Below are 17,333 nucleotides of genomic sequence, written 5' to 3' on the forward strand. Positions count from 1 at the left end.
CCACAAAATTACAATTCTTGACTTACGGGGTTTTAAAGATAACCGATTCAATTATCACTACTACCAAACCCAAACAAACCCCATGGCACTACAGCCCTTGAAGGGCCTTGGCCTGCCAAGCAACCGCTGCTCAGCCCGAAGGCCTGCAGATTACGAGGTGACGTGGGGTCAGCACGACGAATCCACTCGGCCGTTATTCTTGGCTTTCCAGACCGGGGCCGCTATTTCACCATCAGATAGCTCCTCAATTCCAATCACCTAGGCTGAGTGGACCTCGAACCAGCCCTCAGATCCAGGTAAAAATCCCTGACCTGGCCGGGAATCGAACCCGGGGCCTCCGGTAAGAGACAGGTTCGCTACCCCTACACCACGGGGCCATCACTACCAATATCATGTTTGAGAAATAAAATATCATATAGTGCCCTTTTTAACGTTCTTTTTTTTTCTTTTGCTAGTTGCTTTACGTCGCACGGACACAGATAGGTCCTATGGCGACGATGGGACCGGAAAGGCCTAGGAATGGGAAGGAAGCGGCCGTGGCCTTAATTAAGGTACAGCCCCAGCATTTGCCTGGCGTGAAAATGGGAAACCACGGAAAACCATCTTCAGGGCTGGCGACAGTGGGGTTCGAACCCACTACCTCGCGGATCCGAGCTCACAGCTGCGCGCTCCTAACCTTTGTAACGTTCACTTTTACTTGAAAGCTGCTTTTTCTTTATTTGCTCCTGACTTATCCCTGTTGGTTGAATAATTTCGCCTGTCTTCCAAGAAAATTGCTAAATATTTCACATTCAGATCGTGTTTGACATGATCGCAGTCGGTTAATCGCTGTCTTTCTCTCTGAGATCCGATGCGTCTTATGGAACTTAAGTGCTACAACTCCGTATTGTTGGCTTACTGTACAACAAAAAGCTTCAGGGGCACAAAACGCACATATCCTGGTGCCTCCTACGTCCGTTACCATGGAGAACATACTAATAATAATAATAATAATAATAATAATAATAATAATAATAATAATAATGTTGGCCTGGTGCAGCCCTTGTAACGCAGTTCCTCCGACGAGGGTGGGCGTCATCTTTCGTATATGGTGAAACTGCGTGTTATTGTAGTGGAGAATGGTGTTCTGTGTGGTGTGTGAGTTGCAACCCCCGAGCCAGGGGAATTAACCATTTAAGGTATTTTAACCTGGCCGGGAATCGAGCCCGGTACCCTCTGAACCAAAAGCGACTTCGCTGACCATTCAGCCATGGAGCCGGACCTTCTGTGGATGATTGGTAGGGTATCGACCTCTGGATCCCATGATTCTGGGTTCAAACCTGGCAGAGGTAGTCAGATTTTTGAAAGGCGGAAAAATTCATTCGATACGCCGTGTCGCACGAAGTCAGCATGTAAAACATAGCTGGAGACACATTTCGGGTTTAACCGAAAACAAAAAAAATCTCAGCAGTGAGTCGCCCAAAAAGAGTTCTGGTTTCTCTACTACTTGGTCAAAATTGACTCGCAGGCAGCTTAAAAGGTATCAAGTCAAATTTCCTACACACGGTAGATGAGACCATATTATTATGGAGTAGGCCAGCTCCTTCACTGATGATATGTTGCCCAAAGGTTCAGTAGCGCTGGCTCATTGAAGGGAGCGATAGGTATATAAGACTCTTGTTCCTGTTACAAGTGCCAGTATAAATCACACAACTCACAGAACTTCCTTCAAAATTTTAACCTCAATCAATGTTTACTCTCTGTTTTTTTTAGAATACCCCTTCACTCTAAAAGGCGAAAGAATCAGGAGAATCTTGGCCTTCCAAATTTAGTACCGTTGGGTTTGAAAATTAATACAAAGGTTGACTAAGTGGGGCCATATAGGAGAGATGAAAGGGGTGTGGATGAAGGCAAGTAAGTAAGAGTCTATCAGATGTGTCGATAAAAACTGTCTGTACTTTTTTGTCTTTGGTCGTGCTTCTTAATGCAAGTATACCGTCCTAAGAATGAGGCAGAAATCCTCTTGTATTAAACTGAGTTATTATCCTAATTATCCTATATTTATCTCGAGAGAATGTGAAAAAACTCCGAACGAAAATTGCACTCACAACGGCTGTTAGCGCTAGTATTCTAACGTCAGGTCCCCAAGTGTCTCATTAGTAACAGTTAGTTAACACGCTGAGCCAACAACTATGACAGCCACTTTCGAACAGCCCATGGAGGGAGGACTTGCAGGAACGGGAAAGCTTTCCGCTATTGGTTAGCTCTCCATAAAGTAGAGTACAGTGATTAGCTCTGTCTACACACCTTAGGCTCCAAGATTAACCAGGTACTTATTTCTGAGTGTACCCCATAGCCATAGCTATGCCTATTTCCGAAAATAGAAGTTTTATTTCTACATTTTTCGACTACCGGGCGAGTTGGCCGTGCGGTTAGAGGCGCACGGCTGCGAGCTTGCATCCGAGAGATAGTGGGTTCGAATCCCGCTGTCGGCAGCTCTGAAGATGGTTTTCCGTTGTTTCCCATTTTCACACTAGGCAAATGCTGGAGCTTTACCTTAATTAAGGCCACGGACGCTTCCTTCCAACTCCTAGGCCTTTCCTATCCCATCGTCGCCATAAGACCTATCTGTGTCGGTGCGACGTAAAGCCACTAGCAAAAAAAAAAAAAATAGCAATTTTCGACTTCATTCCTTTCGCGGGAATCACCTAGGCTAGACATTTTATTATTATTATTATTATTATTATTATTATTATTATTATTATTATTATTATTATTATTATTATTATTCCTCCCAGTTATCCGAGGTCAAATGGAATCAGCTCAATGTTACGTTCAGATGACCTTCCTGACACCAAACCTATGTGGAGGGATGAATTCACTGTTGCGCGTTTCTGTGGTGGTTGGTTCATATTGTGTGCATATGAAGCTGTTTATTGAGACAAACGCAAAGACTCAGTTCCCCAACCAGAGGAATTGACTATACGCAATTAAAATCCTCGACCTGGCTGGGAATCGAATCCCGGGCCCTCGGAACCGAAGGCCAGTACGCAGACCGTTAAGCCAAGGAGTTAAATTTTTAATTCATTTTCCGTTTTTTGAAAAATCTCGATTTAGGTATGCAAAAGTCGAAAGTAGGTTGTTCAATTTTAGTCTGTCTTTTGTTTGTTTGTTTGTTTGTTTGTTTGTTTGTTTGTTTGTTTGTTTGTTTGTTTGTTTGTTTGTTTGTTTGTTTGTTTGTTTGTTTGTTTGTTTGTTTGTTTGTTTGTTTTTCAATGAAGACATGAAGGTCAAAAGAATGTTCAGAGTTTTGAAAAACGGAAAGATTATCCTAACGAAAAGAACGGTTTTGAAGGGTGGATAAATTCGTGGTCACTTATACTTCAGATACTATATCGAAGAGAAAAAGAGTAGACGAGACAATGTCGAGCAGGAATTATTGAATACAGGAGAATGACAAAAATTAATGATGGTCGCACCTCCGACGATTATAAATTGCCTTTGACGTCTCGCAAGTTATGATATACGTCACTGAATACGCAATATTATTGAATAACTTCTTGCTCACTCTGTGGTTTGTGGCGATAGCCTAACCACAACACCTTGTGGTTTCGTGAACTCGACAGGGTATTCAAGTGCACTCAGGAGAATCAAGGTTCGCCGACGTGCCACGCATCTTGTTTACAGGTTCCGAGGTGCTAGAGCAAGCTTCATGTAAGCTACAAACTCAGTTCTAATATATTGCTATTAGACATAAGTTATCGGCCGAACCAGAAGCAAATACAGTCGTAACGAATATGATCCAGCCCCGCCTGCAGGAAACAAAATTGGGCCCCTCAAAGAATGGTATAATAACACATATACAATTAACTACAGCAGATACAAGCATGACTTTAATGCAGTCTATAGGCCTATCCATTTAATATACGCAAAGGACGTCCTGTCACAAAACTAAATAACGTATTTATAGATTTATTTGATACAGTGAAAAGGGTATTTACGGATGAGGAACGACAGATAAGGTCAGAACGAAGGAAAAGCTATTTGGGAAATTCGGAAAGAAAACTTAGAGAGTTATTATTATTATTATTATTATTATTATTATTATTATTATTATTATTAGAGCCTCCGTGGCTCAGGTGGCAGCGCGCCGGCCTCTCACCGCTGGATACCGTGGTTCAAATCCCGGTCACTCCATGTGAGATTTGTGTTGGACAAAGCGGAGGCGGGACAAGTTTTTCTCCGGGTACGCTGGTTTTCCCTGCCATCTTTCATTCCAGCAACACTCTCCACTATCATTCATTTCACCTGTCAGTCATTAATCATTGCCCCAGAGGAGTGAGACAGGCCTCGGCAGCCGGCACAATTCCTATCCTCGCCGCAAGCTGGGGGCTTCATTCATCCCATCCCTGACCCTGTCATTGACTGGAAAACAGGTTGTAGGTTTTCATGTTATTATTATTATTGTTCTTATTATTATTATTATTATTATTATTATTATTATTATTATTATTATTATTATTATTATTATTATTATTATTATTATTGAAAAATGAAAATCCACAGCCTGTTTCCCGTCCATTTGACCGGGTCAGGAATGGAATGAATGAAGCCTGTGCACTCCCCTGGAGCAATGATTAATGACTGACAGGTGAAATGAAATGATAGTGGAGTGTGTTGTTGGCAATGTTGCCAACATTTATTTTCAAGATCCGCTAAATACTACTAAAAATCCGCTAAAATTCCGCCAAGAAATCCGATCTCAAACAATGAGCAATAATAATAATAATAATAATAATAATAATAATAATAATAATAATAATAATAATAATAATAATAATAAACTAAATGTCTGCACTCATCTGATATGTAAGTTTCACAGGGATTAACCCTCTGCCGGCGAGCTAAAACTTGTAGGCGTTTTACTGCCGGGTACAAACTAGGTGAATCCCCTACTTCAAGGGCCACACACAACACAGGCCAGTTCATTAAACGGTCTTCCTTCATGTATGTATGTATGTATGTATGTATGTATGTATGTTGGGTATTCAGCCCGAAGGCTGGTTGGATCCTTAACAGGTTCACCATTAGCTGTCATAGATGACCTAGGTGTCACTGAAGAGGCGTACTAGGGAAATGAGGAGTGATGTAGTTTCCCGTTGCTTTCCTCACCGAGCCAGAAGTTGCTATTGCACATCAGTCTACCAAGCCCAATGAAATGCGTGCACCAACCGACCCTATGAGCGACATTTTCACACCATTCATAGCAGGGACTGGCTGCATAAGGAATGGCATTACTAGCGTCACTCATACCTCAGCCACTTTCATATTGTCAAAGCCAAGTATAAGACTGAGACAGGTCAACGAAAGTAACAATTTTATTCTAGCCCATACAGAAGACATAGCGCACTGTAAACACTACATCTTGCCAGCAAGGGCCTCTTCCTTCACAGCATAAATATAAATACTACTCTCTCACAGTTTCATTATCTGTCGTCATTCGTCAACTAAGAGATAAGTACCATTCCCCACGCATTACAAATTTACGATACCATGATCTCATAACTGATATCAAATCCAAATAACATGTTTTCCTCATGTGACTGCTAGCTCCTGACAAGAAATACGGAATAGCTCGGAGACAGTCTGGATTGCAATTAAAGAAAACGTAAAACGAATAAAACAATAAATTCCGCTATAATAATTCTAGAATCTCGCCAAAAAATCCGCTGCCCGCTAAATGATACATTTCTCCGCCGACAGTCTTATAATTCCGTCAAATTTAGCGTAAAATCCGCTAAGTTGGCAACACTGGTTGCTTGTAATGAAATATGACAGGGAAAACTTTAATACCCGCAGAAAAATCTGTCTCACCTCCGCTTTGTCCAGCACAAGTTTCACATGGACTGACTGGGATTTGAACCACGGTATCCAGCGGTGAGAGGCTGGCGTGCTGCCGCCTGAGACACGATATGCAGCCATGACTACATATGGAAAGAAGAACCTCTCGAGGAACGCCAAACTGCAACACTACATGATAACCACCAGGAATGCTGCATTATATGCAACTGAAACGCTGACATTGGGCAAGAGAGCTTGCATACAATTGGAGGAGGAGGAAAGAAGAATCTTGAGACACATATGGGGCACCAAAAAGCAAGGTGAAATCTGGGTACACAGATCAAGGCAGGAACTATACGCGAGTATAGAACCAATCTCGAGTGTGATAAGAAAGAGAAGGTTAGGATTTGTTGGACATCTCATGAGGATGGATGACAGTAGGCTGACGAAGAAGATATGGAATGCAACCTGCTTAACTGGAAATAAGTGGATGAAGGAAGTCAGAGAAGATTGGGAGACTATTGGCATAAAGGAAAAATATCCTCTGATGACAGTAGCCTACAGGATAGGTCCAAATACCAAAAGCTCGTGGAAGGTCACAGATGGACAGACACCAGGATCCAGATTCAGATCACGGAAGCCGAGAGAAAGAGGAGGAGTGAGAGAATGAATTGGTATTGGGAAGAAAGAAGACGTACCGAACAAGTTACTCGTGATCCTCAGGGGTCGTAACGAACCTAATAATAATAATAATTATTATTATGATTATTATTATTTTGTAGGCATTGGCATACTGTACAACGTAAATAAATATATGTTTCTACCTTTTGTTTTTACATTTTTGTTTTAAGTTTACCGTACTCGCATTGTCTAAAGAAACTGGACCTTTCTGGGATTAAACGGCATTGACGATCTCGATGGTATCAGTGGATGTCACATTCGATGCCGAGGAGGTTCAGTTCCCTGAGTAGACTTGGGCCAAACCATTTCGCTGACAGTGTTATTTACCTAGGTATAAGTCTCTGTTTCGAAAATTATTGTATAACGTAATTGTATAACAGGCATAATTAGGTCTAAAATAAATTAGTAACAATTTTCATTGGTTTCCCTTATAATAACTCGACGGAGGTGGGTGGTTTTATTTTGAGAGCGTGGCGCTCGTGTTACGAGAGACGACTATGTCAGACTCAACACAATAATGCAGGCAGATGCAAGCCCCTGACAATTACGGTACTCTACTTACGAATTGTGAAAACAATATTTTTCGGCGCATTCTTCAATATCATGGTGTCACCTTTACCGTGCAGAGTGACATTCGGGTAAAATTATGTATTCATTTATTTATTGCAGGCCATAACATTACGCCCATCACGAACATGGTTACCGTATTTCTTTCCGACAGCTGCTGACGAGAGTATGGAGTAGCGGTTGGGCAGAAGAGGGGAGATCACTTCGAACTTCAGTAAATGTGTTTTGTATCCTAATGGTTATTAGGAGGAGAATACAAAACCTTGCGATCCAATGCATTGGTTGTATAGTTTACCTCATTTACGTGACACTATCTACTTTTACGGTTTTCGGAGACACCGAGGTGCTGGAATTTAGTCCTGCAGGAGTTCTTTAACGTGCCAGTAAATCTACCTACACGAGGCACCTTCAAATACCATCGGACTGAGCCAGCATCGAACCTCCCAAGTATGGGTGAGAATGCTAGCCCCTCAACCATCTGAGCCACTCAGCCCGGCCTCTTGGTGGTTATGATCGTTAAGGCGTCGCTGTGGTTAGCCGGTTCGAGTCCCGTTGGTGGAAACCTGCCTGGATTCAATTCCAACACCTCTCTGTAGTGTTCACATGGAATGAGGGCACGTGACACCGTTGGTGGTGATTCGCCTGTCGGATGGAGACATTATTTATTTATTTTTTTGCTAGTTGTTTTACGTCGCACCGACACAGATAGGTCTTATGGCGACGATGGGACAGGGACGGGCTAGGAGTGGGAAGGAAGCGTCCGTGGCCTTAATTAAGGTACAGCCCCAGCATTTGCCTGGTGTGAAAATGGGAAACCACGGAAAACCATTTTCAGAGCTGCCGACAGTGGGGTTCGAACCTACTATCTCCCGAATACTGGAGACATTAAGCCTTGAGCAGACCGCTTGGTGTTATTCGACAGAAGTAGGCTATGTTTCAACACCGGATTCAACACTTGATGATGATGATGATAATGATGATGATGATGATGATGTTTGTTGTTAAAAGGGGCCTAACAGCTAGGTCATTGGCCCTAAGAGGTTTCTCTCTCTCCCTACCATAATCATTATTATTATTATTATTATTATTATTATTATTATTATTATTATTATTATTATTATTATTATTATTATGTTCTCTCATACAGACCTGCAGGTTGCCCATGGGAGTCAAATAGAAAGGACTGCACTAGGAAGGGTCGAACACGTCCTCCGATACGGCGCTAATAAAAATCTCGTGCTGGGAATACACCCCTAAGTTGCCAAACTGGAAAACAATTATGCTTGGAGTCTGATTCCAGAATCTTGCGGTTGATTCCTGGTCATGTCATGGAATTCTCATTGTGAACGTTTAATTTCCTCGGTTCTGAGAATGGGGAGCTATCCCCAGCATTTCTGCAACTCTACCACCACACACCAATAATAATAATAATAATAATAATAATAATAATAATAATAATAATAATAATAATAATAATAATAATAATAATAATAATAATAACAACAACAACACAGAGTGAGTGGCCACGTGGTTTGGGTCATGTAGCTACAAACTTGCTTGCATTCAGGAGATAGTAGGTTCAAACCCCAATGTCGGCAGCCCTGAAGATGGTTTTCCGTGGTTTCCCATTTTCACACTAGGCAAATGCTGGCTGGGGCTGTACCGTACTTAAGGCCACAGCTGCTACTTTCCTACTCCAATCCCTTTCCCATCCCATTGTCGCCAGAAGATCTATCTGTGTTGGTGCAACGTAAAGCCAGTTATACATACATACATACATACATACATACATACATACATACATACATACATACATACATACATACATACATACATACATACATACATACATACATACATACATACATACATACTTGGGGTCTGACAGACACCATGATACCTGTTGCATTACCAAATTTTATGATACAAGTTGAAAGTTAAGAGCATCATTTTATTATTTTATTGTACATGTAATTCTTGTAAGCTTTTACCAGAGCCTAAAAATTTTGTATCTGTTCCCTCTTGTACCTTAATGATGATTATTTTATGGTCATGCTAAAGAAATCTTTCTTATTCTATTTGTTTAGGTCAGGAGAAGCAGAGGAGAATGCGCTTGAGACTGCCCAGGAACACAAGGAGCGATGGGTATCGATCAGAGTGATCTACTTCACAATGTTCCTCATGTCCTTGGGGTTCAGCATCATCCTGACAGGAGTATGGCCCTACCTCGACAAGGTAACTGATGCTGAGAGAGTCTTTAGAACGCAATAATCTGTGTCCACCTCCATAGCGCAATCACTAACTAACTTTTTAATTTAGACAGATGTAACACAGACAAGTGTGAAGGGAAGCCAGCCAAAATTTGTGGACTTAAGGCAAAGGAGTGCAAGGTGAAGCAAGTGAACTGATTGGCTGCTTTTTTTTTTTTTTTTTTTTTTGCTAGGGGTTTTACGTCTCACAGACACAGATAGGTCTTATGGCGACGATGGGATGGGAAAGGCCTAGGAGTTGGAAGGAAGCGGCCGTGGCCTTAATTAAGGTACAGCCCCAGCATTTGCCTGGTGTGAAAATGGGAAACCACGGAAAACCATCTTCAGGGCTGCCGATAGTGGGATTCGAACCTACTATCTCCCGGATGCAAGCTCACAGCCGCGCGCCTCTACGCGCAAGGCCAACTCACCTGGTGATTGGCTGCTTTCAAGGACAGTTCTGGTTGCTTAGGTAACCCATCTCTTTCACTGCTAAATGTCAGAATTCTAAAGTTAAGAACTGTTGTTACCATCCTCAGGCTCGATTTCTGGTACTGTCAGAGTTTTAAGAGTGGTAGTGGTGGTGGTTGTGATTACTGCTTTAAAAGGAAGTACAACTGGGCAAGCAAAACAAACCCCATGGCACAACATCCCAAAGGACCATGGTCTACTAAGCGACCGCTGCTTATCCTGAAGGCCTGCAGATTATGAGGTGTCATGTGGTTGGCACGACTAATCTTCTCGGCCGTTATTCTTGGCCTTCTAGATCAGACAAGTGGGCAACCGTCCTCTATTAACACCAATAAGAGAGGAAAAAAAAGAAAAGAAAAAATACCGAACTCGATAGCTGCAGTCGCCTAAGTGTGGCCAGTATCCAGTAATCGGTAGATAGTGGGTTCAAGCCCCACTGTCGGCAGCCCTGAAGATGGTTTTCCATGGTTTCCCATTTTCACACCAGGCAAATGCTGGGGCTGTACCTTAATTAAGGCCACGGCTGCTTCCTTCCACTTCCTAAGCCTTTCCTATCCCATCGTCGCCATAAGACCTATCTGTGTGGGTGCGATGTAAAACATATAGCAAAAAAAAATGAAAAAATGAAAGGGATCCGCCACTTAAAAAATGGAGGTATCGACCGAAGAAAGAAAAGAGCCACGAAGGGCATGAAAAGTGGACTCCTTAACTCAAATGCTCTAATACCATTGGGGTCAGGAAAAAACAAGACTTGATCAAGGAAGGTCAGATGGGATAAATGAAAGTAAGGAAAGTAAGGAACTCAGCTAAGGGCACCATGGTCACCAACCCATGCTCCCAAGTTGAAAATCCCAGGAGTGAGAGTTTTAAGATTGGCAGGAGGGCTGGTATGTGGTTAAAATGGTACGTGCAGCTCGCCTCCATTGAGAGTGTGCTTCGGGATGAGGACATAAATTTACTGACAATAATCTGTATCCCAATCTATTATAAGGGGCGATCAAAACCTTTCCGTTCAATGGCTGTACAGTCCTGAATCGGAATGCCAATTGGGCAAAATCGCCGTTAACATTGAGGCACTCATCCCACCAACGCACAAGGTTGAAGACCTCTGTGTGCTGCGTTAAGAAGTCCATCACCACCAGCTGCACATCCTCTTCTGACAGGAAGCCTCGACCTTTCAAGGCCTTTTTGAGGGGACTGAGGGCATAATAATTGCATGGGGAGAGATCAGGACTATAGGCCTCATCCAGCGCCCACTTGTTATCCGTAATGGACGAGGCTGGCCTCCCATATCAACCGGCGTCTTGTGTCAAAACGCGACCCGCATTGAACTTGGTGCACCATTCTACAACGGTGGTTTTCAACAGACATGCTGCCACATACACAGTTTTCATTCTCCGATGAATGTCCATAGGTGTTTTTGTCCTTCAGCAGCCAAGAACAGAATAACAGCATCTTGGTTCTGTTTGAACACATTTTGTAATAACATCGCCATAGTTCTTATGGCTGCATTTAATGCACGGACCTCAGCACGACACGACTGCCATACTAATCCCTTTGCCTGCATTTCTGTGCTTATATACTCGCATCGGAATCGCACTATGTTGCACGTCCGCTGCAGCAACGTCCTCAAACGGAAACTTTTTGATCATGCCTTATACTTCTACCCATATAGTACTGCTTCCTTCAATTACTGTTTCACCAAACAGTCATAAAATGTTTGTATGATGAGGTCTTACCCTTAACTACTCTTTCAAGTCTAATAAGAAGCCTACCCTACTTATATCACTGAAAGCATCAATGCCTTCTGTGCTTGAATGGAGAGAATTTTATGACTTTAAACAGAAATAAATGCTTATTAATTTCTAAATATTTTTTGAGTGTGATTTGATAGCATCTGATGATGTTCTTCAAAGAATGGAACATGTAATTCTATTTTAATTATGTTATTTCTTTTTCAGGTATAATACTGTTACCATATTTTTTTTTCAGGTAATTTATAAATTTATTTGTTCAAAATTAGTTATGGCAGTCTGAAGATCCTAAGTAATAAGTTAACTGAGTCAAAACTGAAAATAGATGGCTTCAGATAAAGAACCCCACCACCACCACCAAAAAAATTCCCACATTCTGCTTAGTCAAGCGGTTAGTTTCTCTACTCCCAAGTCTTTCCAGCCCAAAGTATGCAACATTTTCATAACACCACTCTTTTGTTGGCAATTTCCCAGAACATGCCATGATGCTTTCCTTTGAATCTTTTCCAGTTCTTGTATCAAGTATTCCTGGTGACGGTCCCATACACTCGATCCATACTCTGATTGGGGTCTTATCAGTGACTGGGAATATGAGGAGGACTTTTATTAACTTGGAAAATGATTACAAGAATATCCCTAGAATGAAAGCAGCCACAATGATAATAGCAATAATAATAGCCCTCTACTTTGCATCCATACTACATGTTCCAATGGAAGCATAGGTAACTATGTACAAGATGTATTACATACCCATAAGAACTTACGGAGCAGAAACTTAGACAATGACAAAGAAGGATGAGAGTCAAATACAGGCAGCCGAAATGAAGTTCTTGAGGAGTATGATACAGAAGATAGAAGAGAAAACAAAGGAATGAGAAAATCCGGGAAGATATTGAAGTGGAAAAAATGAATGATAGAATAGAGAAGAGCTGACTAAGGTGGTTTGGGCACATAAAGTGAACGAGTGATGAAAGAATGCCAAAACAGTCATGATGGAAATGCAAATGCAAGGAAGGAGAGGCCACGGACAACCACAATTGAGATGGAAGGGTACAATCTAACGCATTATTAGAGGAAGAAACCTGGACTGGGACACAGTGTTGGAGGAGGAGTGGTGGAAGGACTGAAGAAAGTGGAGAGGAACCATATTTTCACCTACCTGGCTACAGCTAGATACTGGGAAATAATGATGATGATGATGATGACTACAACCCCTAAAAATGAAGAAATCTGTAACTTTTATTTCAACCCCGTTTGTTATTACCCCAATGAATATCTTTCCTTTTATTAACACCTAGGTACTTACAGTAATCCCCATGAGTAACTGTCATCCCATCAACACAGTAATTACAACTGAGAGGACTTCTCCACTTTATAAAACTTACAACCTGACTTTTCACCCCATTTATAATCATACCATTCATTGTCTGCTGTCCATTTCACAACATTGTCTAGGTTTTTTTTGCAGTTGCTCACAACTGTGTAATTTATCACTCTGTAGGGTATAGTATCATCTGGATTGTGACCCCAGTTTCTTACTCACACACAGAAGTCCAATAATACTGCCTTGACGGGAGCCCCCTCTTAATCACTACAGAATCAAAAAATGCTTCACCTACTCTAATTTTCTGAGTTGTATTTTCTAGAAATTTAGCCACTCATTCAGTCAATTTTCTTCTGTTCCCGTATCTTTCATTTTCATCAATAATCTTCCATGATCCACCCTATTTCCTCTCTACTTTGTTCTAGCTCTCCACCATTCCTCATACAACACTGTGTTCCAGCCTAGGTTCCGTTGTCTTATAGTATTCATCAGCAATAAGGTGATGTGTGATCACTATTGGGGAATTATTATCATCTCACATGCTGCCAAAATAACAGAAAGGATACTGGAAAGAAAAATGAGAGAAAAAGCCAAAAGACTGTTACCATAGGAGCAGTTTGGATTCAGAAGTGGAAGATCAACAGTGAACTGATTTTCATTCTGAGATAGAAAAATGGAAAGAACTGGGAATAAGAAAAGGACTTTATTGACTTGGAAATGGATTACTACAATATCCCTAGGACAAAAGTAGCCACAGTGATAATAGCCTTAGAGAATTATGGAGATACTTGATTCACTCCCAGGGCATGCAGCTGTGAGCTTGAATTTGGGTGATGGTGGGTTCGAACCTCACTGTCGGTTGCGCTGAGTATAGTTTTCTGCAGTTTCCCATTTTCACACCAGCCAAATGCTGGGGTTGTACCTTAATTAAAGCCACGGCCGCTTCCTCCCCACTCCTTGCCCTTTCCTATCCCATTGTCGCCATAAGACCTATCTGTGTTGGAGCGACGTAAAGCAACTTTTAAAAAAGAAAAGAAAATTCATTTCCAGAGGCTTATAGCCTGAATACTGTAAGTGCTGTGCTTAGTATTTTTTTTTTGTCTGTTATTAACAAGCAATATCTCTGATGTGTTCCAACATTATGTTACAGTTAGATCCCGCAGCAGGCAAGGAGTTCATGGGCTACATTGTGGGTGCCAACCCACTTGGCCAGATGCTGTTTTCTCCACTGGTGGGATGGTGGAGCAATCGTCTGGGTTCTGTTCGGATACCGCTGCTCTTCTCTCTAGCTATGTTTACGTTTGCCAGTGGTGTCTATTCTGCACTAGAGATATTTACAGGATATCGAAAATACTGGATGCTGGGTGCAAGGTTCTTGGTGGGAGTCAGCTCAGGTAGGTGTGGATCTGTTTAATAGCTAAAATGTTAATAGTTTGTTATTTACATTGCAAATTAATGGACTGTAGTGGAAAATGTAAAACCATCAACATTTCAAACAATCACAACTGATCTTCATTTAGTGGTGTCACACAGGTGGAAGATTCCTTATTAGTTGTTTACCTAGTCTTAAATTATTTCAAAGAAGTTGGAAATTTACCGAAGATCTCCAGTGGAAAGTTATTTCAATCCCTCATTCCTCTTCCAGTAAACAAATAGTTATCTCAGTTTGTCCTTCTGAATTCTAACTTTATCTTAAAATTGTGATCTTTCCTATTTTTATCACAGCTTAGGTTAGAAGGTTCTTTGTATTGATGCATTCTTTATCTTTGAATCATGAGCCCATCATTTGCCCCTTAACTTTTGAGTACCGAGCTCAATAGCTGCAGTCGCTTAAGTGCGGCCAGTATCCAGTATTCGGGAGATAGTAGGTTCGAACCCCACTGTCGGCAGCCCTGAAAATGGTTTTCTGTGTTTACCCATTTTCACACCAGGCAAATGCTGGGGCTGTACCTTAATTAAGGCTACGGCTGCTTCCTTCCCACTCCTAGCCCTTCCCTGTCCCATCGTTGCCATAAGACCTATCAGTGTCGGTGCGACGTATAGCAACTAGCAAGAAAAAAAACAAAAACTTTTGAGTAATCAACAACCTGTAATAAAAAGTGATTACAAAATAATGTGCCACACTGTTAATCCAGAAAGTTTTAAAACTGAGGCTGTAATTGTAATGAGATTTAGAATTAACTAGAGATAGTTTGTTGACATGTGGCACCCTATGACCTTAAACTGACACTTGGCTGTGATTCCACACAATTCTGTCAGGTGACAGGATGATGCTAAATATTGTTGTCCGAGTGATAATAGAACCTGAATGCGAAAACTGGGCAGCATGTGAGCATATAATTCTATGTAAAGTGTGGAGAGGCAGCCACAAAAACCTGGAATCTTATCTGACATGCTTATGGTGAGCATTCATTTTCACAAGCACAAGTGTTTCACTGGCAAACGAGTTTTGTGAACTGTAGGAAGTCTGTTGAGGATGAGCTGCAGTCTGAATGGCCATTAACCATGGATAATAGTAATAACGGCGTATGGCTTTTAGTGCCGGGAGTGTCCGACGACATTTTCGGCTCGCCAGGTGCAGGTCTTTTGATTTGACGCCGTAGGTGACCTGCGCATGATGATGAAGATGACACATACACGCAGCCCCCGTGCCAGCGAAATTAACCAATCATGGTTAAAATTCCTGACCCTGCTGTAAATCGAACCCAGGACCCCTGTGACCAAAGGCCAGCGCGCTAACCATTTAGCCATGGAGCTGGACATCAGCCATGGAAGACATGGAACACATGAGTGAGGAACGGGCTGTGTGTGGACCACCATGTCACTACGCATGCTGGTCCAAGAACTGAGATGTTACAGCACGAATTGGGAAAAGCAACACTGAACCTCGTGAACTGTCTTTCACACTCGGGTAGAAGGAACACTGAACACCCATGGCTTCAGACCTGGTGGGAAGGGTTCAGCACTGATATGCTTTCATCGACGTCAGAGGATGTTGTCCATTATGAATATGTACCTCAGTGTGAAACAATAAACCAAACTAGCTAATGTGTTCAAATATTTACAGTGTCTTAAAATAAATGTCTTTTTAAAATTATACAGTATTTTATGGGAGGCAATTAGAAGTTGATGATGTGGCCTACGGGTTTCAGTACAATAATTTCTCTTGCATGGGAATGTGAGACCTCATATCACACTATCTGTCCAGGAATTTCTGGCAAAACACAACAAGCCAGGCTGAGTGGCTCAGACGGTTGAGGCGCTGGCCTTTTGACCCCAACTTGGCAGGTTCGATCCTGACTCAGTCCGGTGGTATTTGAAGGTGCTCAAATATGACAGCCTCGTGTCGGTAGATTTACTGGCAAGGTTCGCATAGTCAAAGCTGGTTGAATAAATTTAATTTTAATTTTGTGTGGCTATTTCTAGCCAAATGCAGCCCTTGTAAGACAGACCCGCTGATGAGGGTGGGCGGCATCTGCCATGTTTAGGTAATTGCGTGTTATTGTGGTGGAGGATAGTGTTATGTGTGGTGTGTGAGTTGCAGAGATGTTGGGGACAGCACAAACACGCAGCCCCTGGGCCATTGGAATTAACCAATGAGGATTAAAATCCCCAATACAACCGCGAAACGAACCTGGGACCTCCTGAACCGAAGGCCAGTACACTGACCATTCAGCCAACGAGTCAGACGGTTGAATAAAAACAAACAGGTTGACATATTTTATACAATATTACCTGCAAAATCACTTTTAACACAATAAATAAATTTCTACATACACGGCTGTCCCAACTCCGACCACACTTTCCATGGCCTGACAGGGACATATCGTAGAGATGTCGCGTGCACCCAGGAGGCTATGACATATGAGCTGTACAGCATCTCGTAAGAGGCATTCCTTCCATGTTCTAGAACCTGCATTGGCAAATGCATGTCGTTTCCAGAAGGGACTAGTTTGAATGTACATGAGACAAATATTTGGAGATTACAATACTGTCCTACTTATTGAACAAGTGTAAAACTTTCTGGACAAAGATTATAAGACTTCTCAGAAACTCTTGACCATTCTGAATATGGAAAACAAGTTTGAAAATCGTGAAAGTTAGGAGAGGGTTTTAAAGCTTCTTGTATCACTTGGAAATGTGTATCAGTTTGGTAAATTAATCTTTTTGACTATTTCTTGTACTTGTTTAAAAAGAACAATGCTGATAGAATATGTTTTCTGTTTAGCAAACATCGCTGTGTGTCGGTCCTACCTCTCAGCAGCCACAACACTCAAAGAGCGGACTGGTGCAGTATCCATGGTATCTCTCGCACAAGTGCTAGGATTTGTAGTTGGTCCAGGTGAGAGAAAAACTCATTTCATTCTGGATTATGATTTTAAAAATTAGTCATTTCATATAAATAATAATAATAATAATAATAATAATAATAATAATAATAATAATAATAATAATAATAATAATAAT

At 41.6% G+C, this 17,333-nt stretch overlaps 1 protein-coding gene across 1 annotated transcript in view; it reads left to right on the top strand.

Annotated features, from left to right (window-relative positions):
- Positions 1-17,333, top strand: part of Cln7 (CLN7/MFS domain-containing 8) — a 243,250-nt gene that overhangs the window by 162,272 nt on the left and 63,645 nt on the right. The window contains exons 2-4 of the mRNA XM_067143485.2: positions 9,156-9,303; positions 14,017-14,260; positions 17,095-17,208. Of these exons, the coding sequence (XP_066999586.2) occupies positions 9,156-9,303; positions 14,017-14,260; positions 17,095-17,208 (506 nt within the window). The remainder of the gene's footprint in view (positions 1-9,155; positions 9,304-14,016; positions 14,261-17,094; positions 17,209-17,333) is intronic.

The sequence above is a fragment of the Anabrus simplex genome, chromosome 3, assembly GCF_040414725.1.
Source record: "Anabrus simplex isolate iqAnaSimp1 chromosome 3, ASM4041472v1, whole genome shotgun sequence".
NCBI classification, from domain to species: Eukaryota; Metazoa; Arthropoda; class Insecta; order Orthoptera; family Tettigoniidae; genus Anabrus; species Anabrus simplex.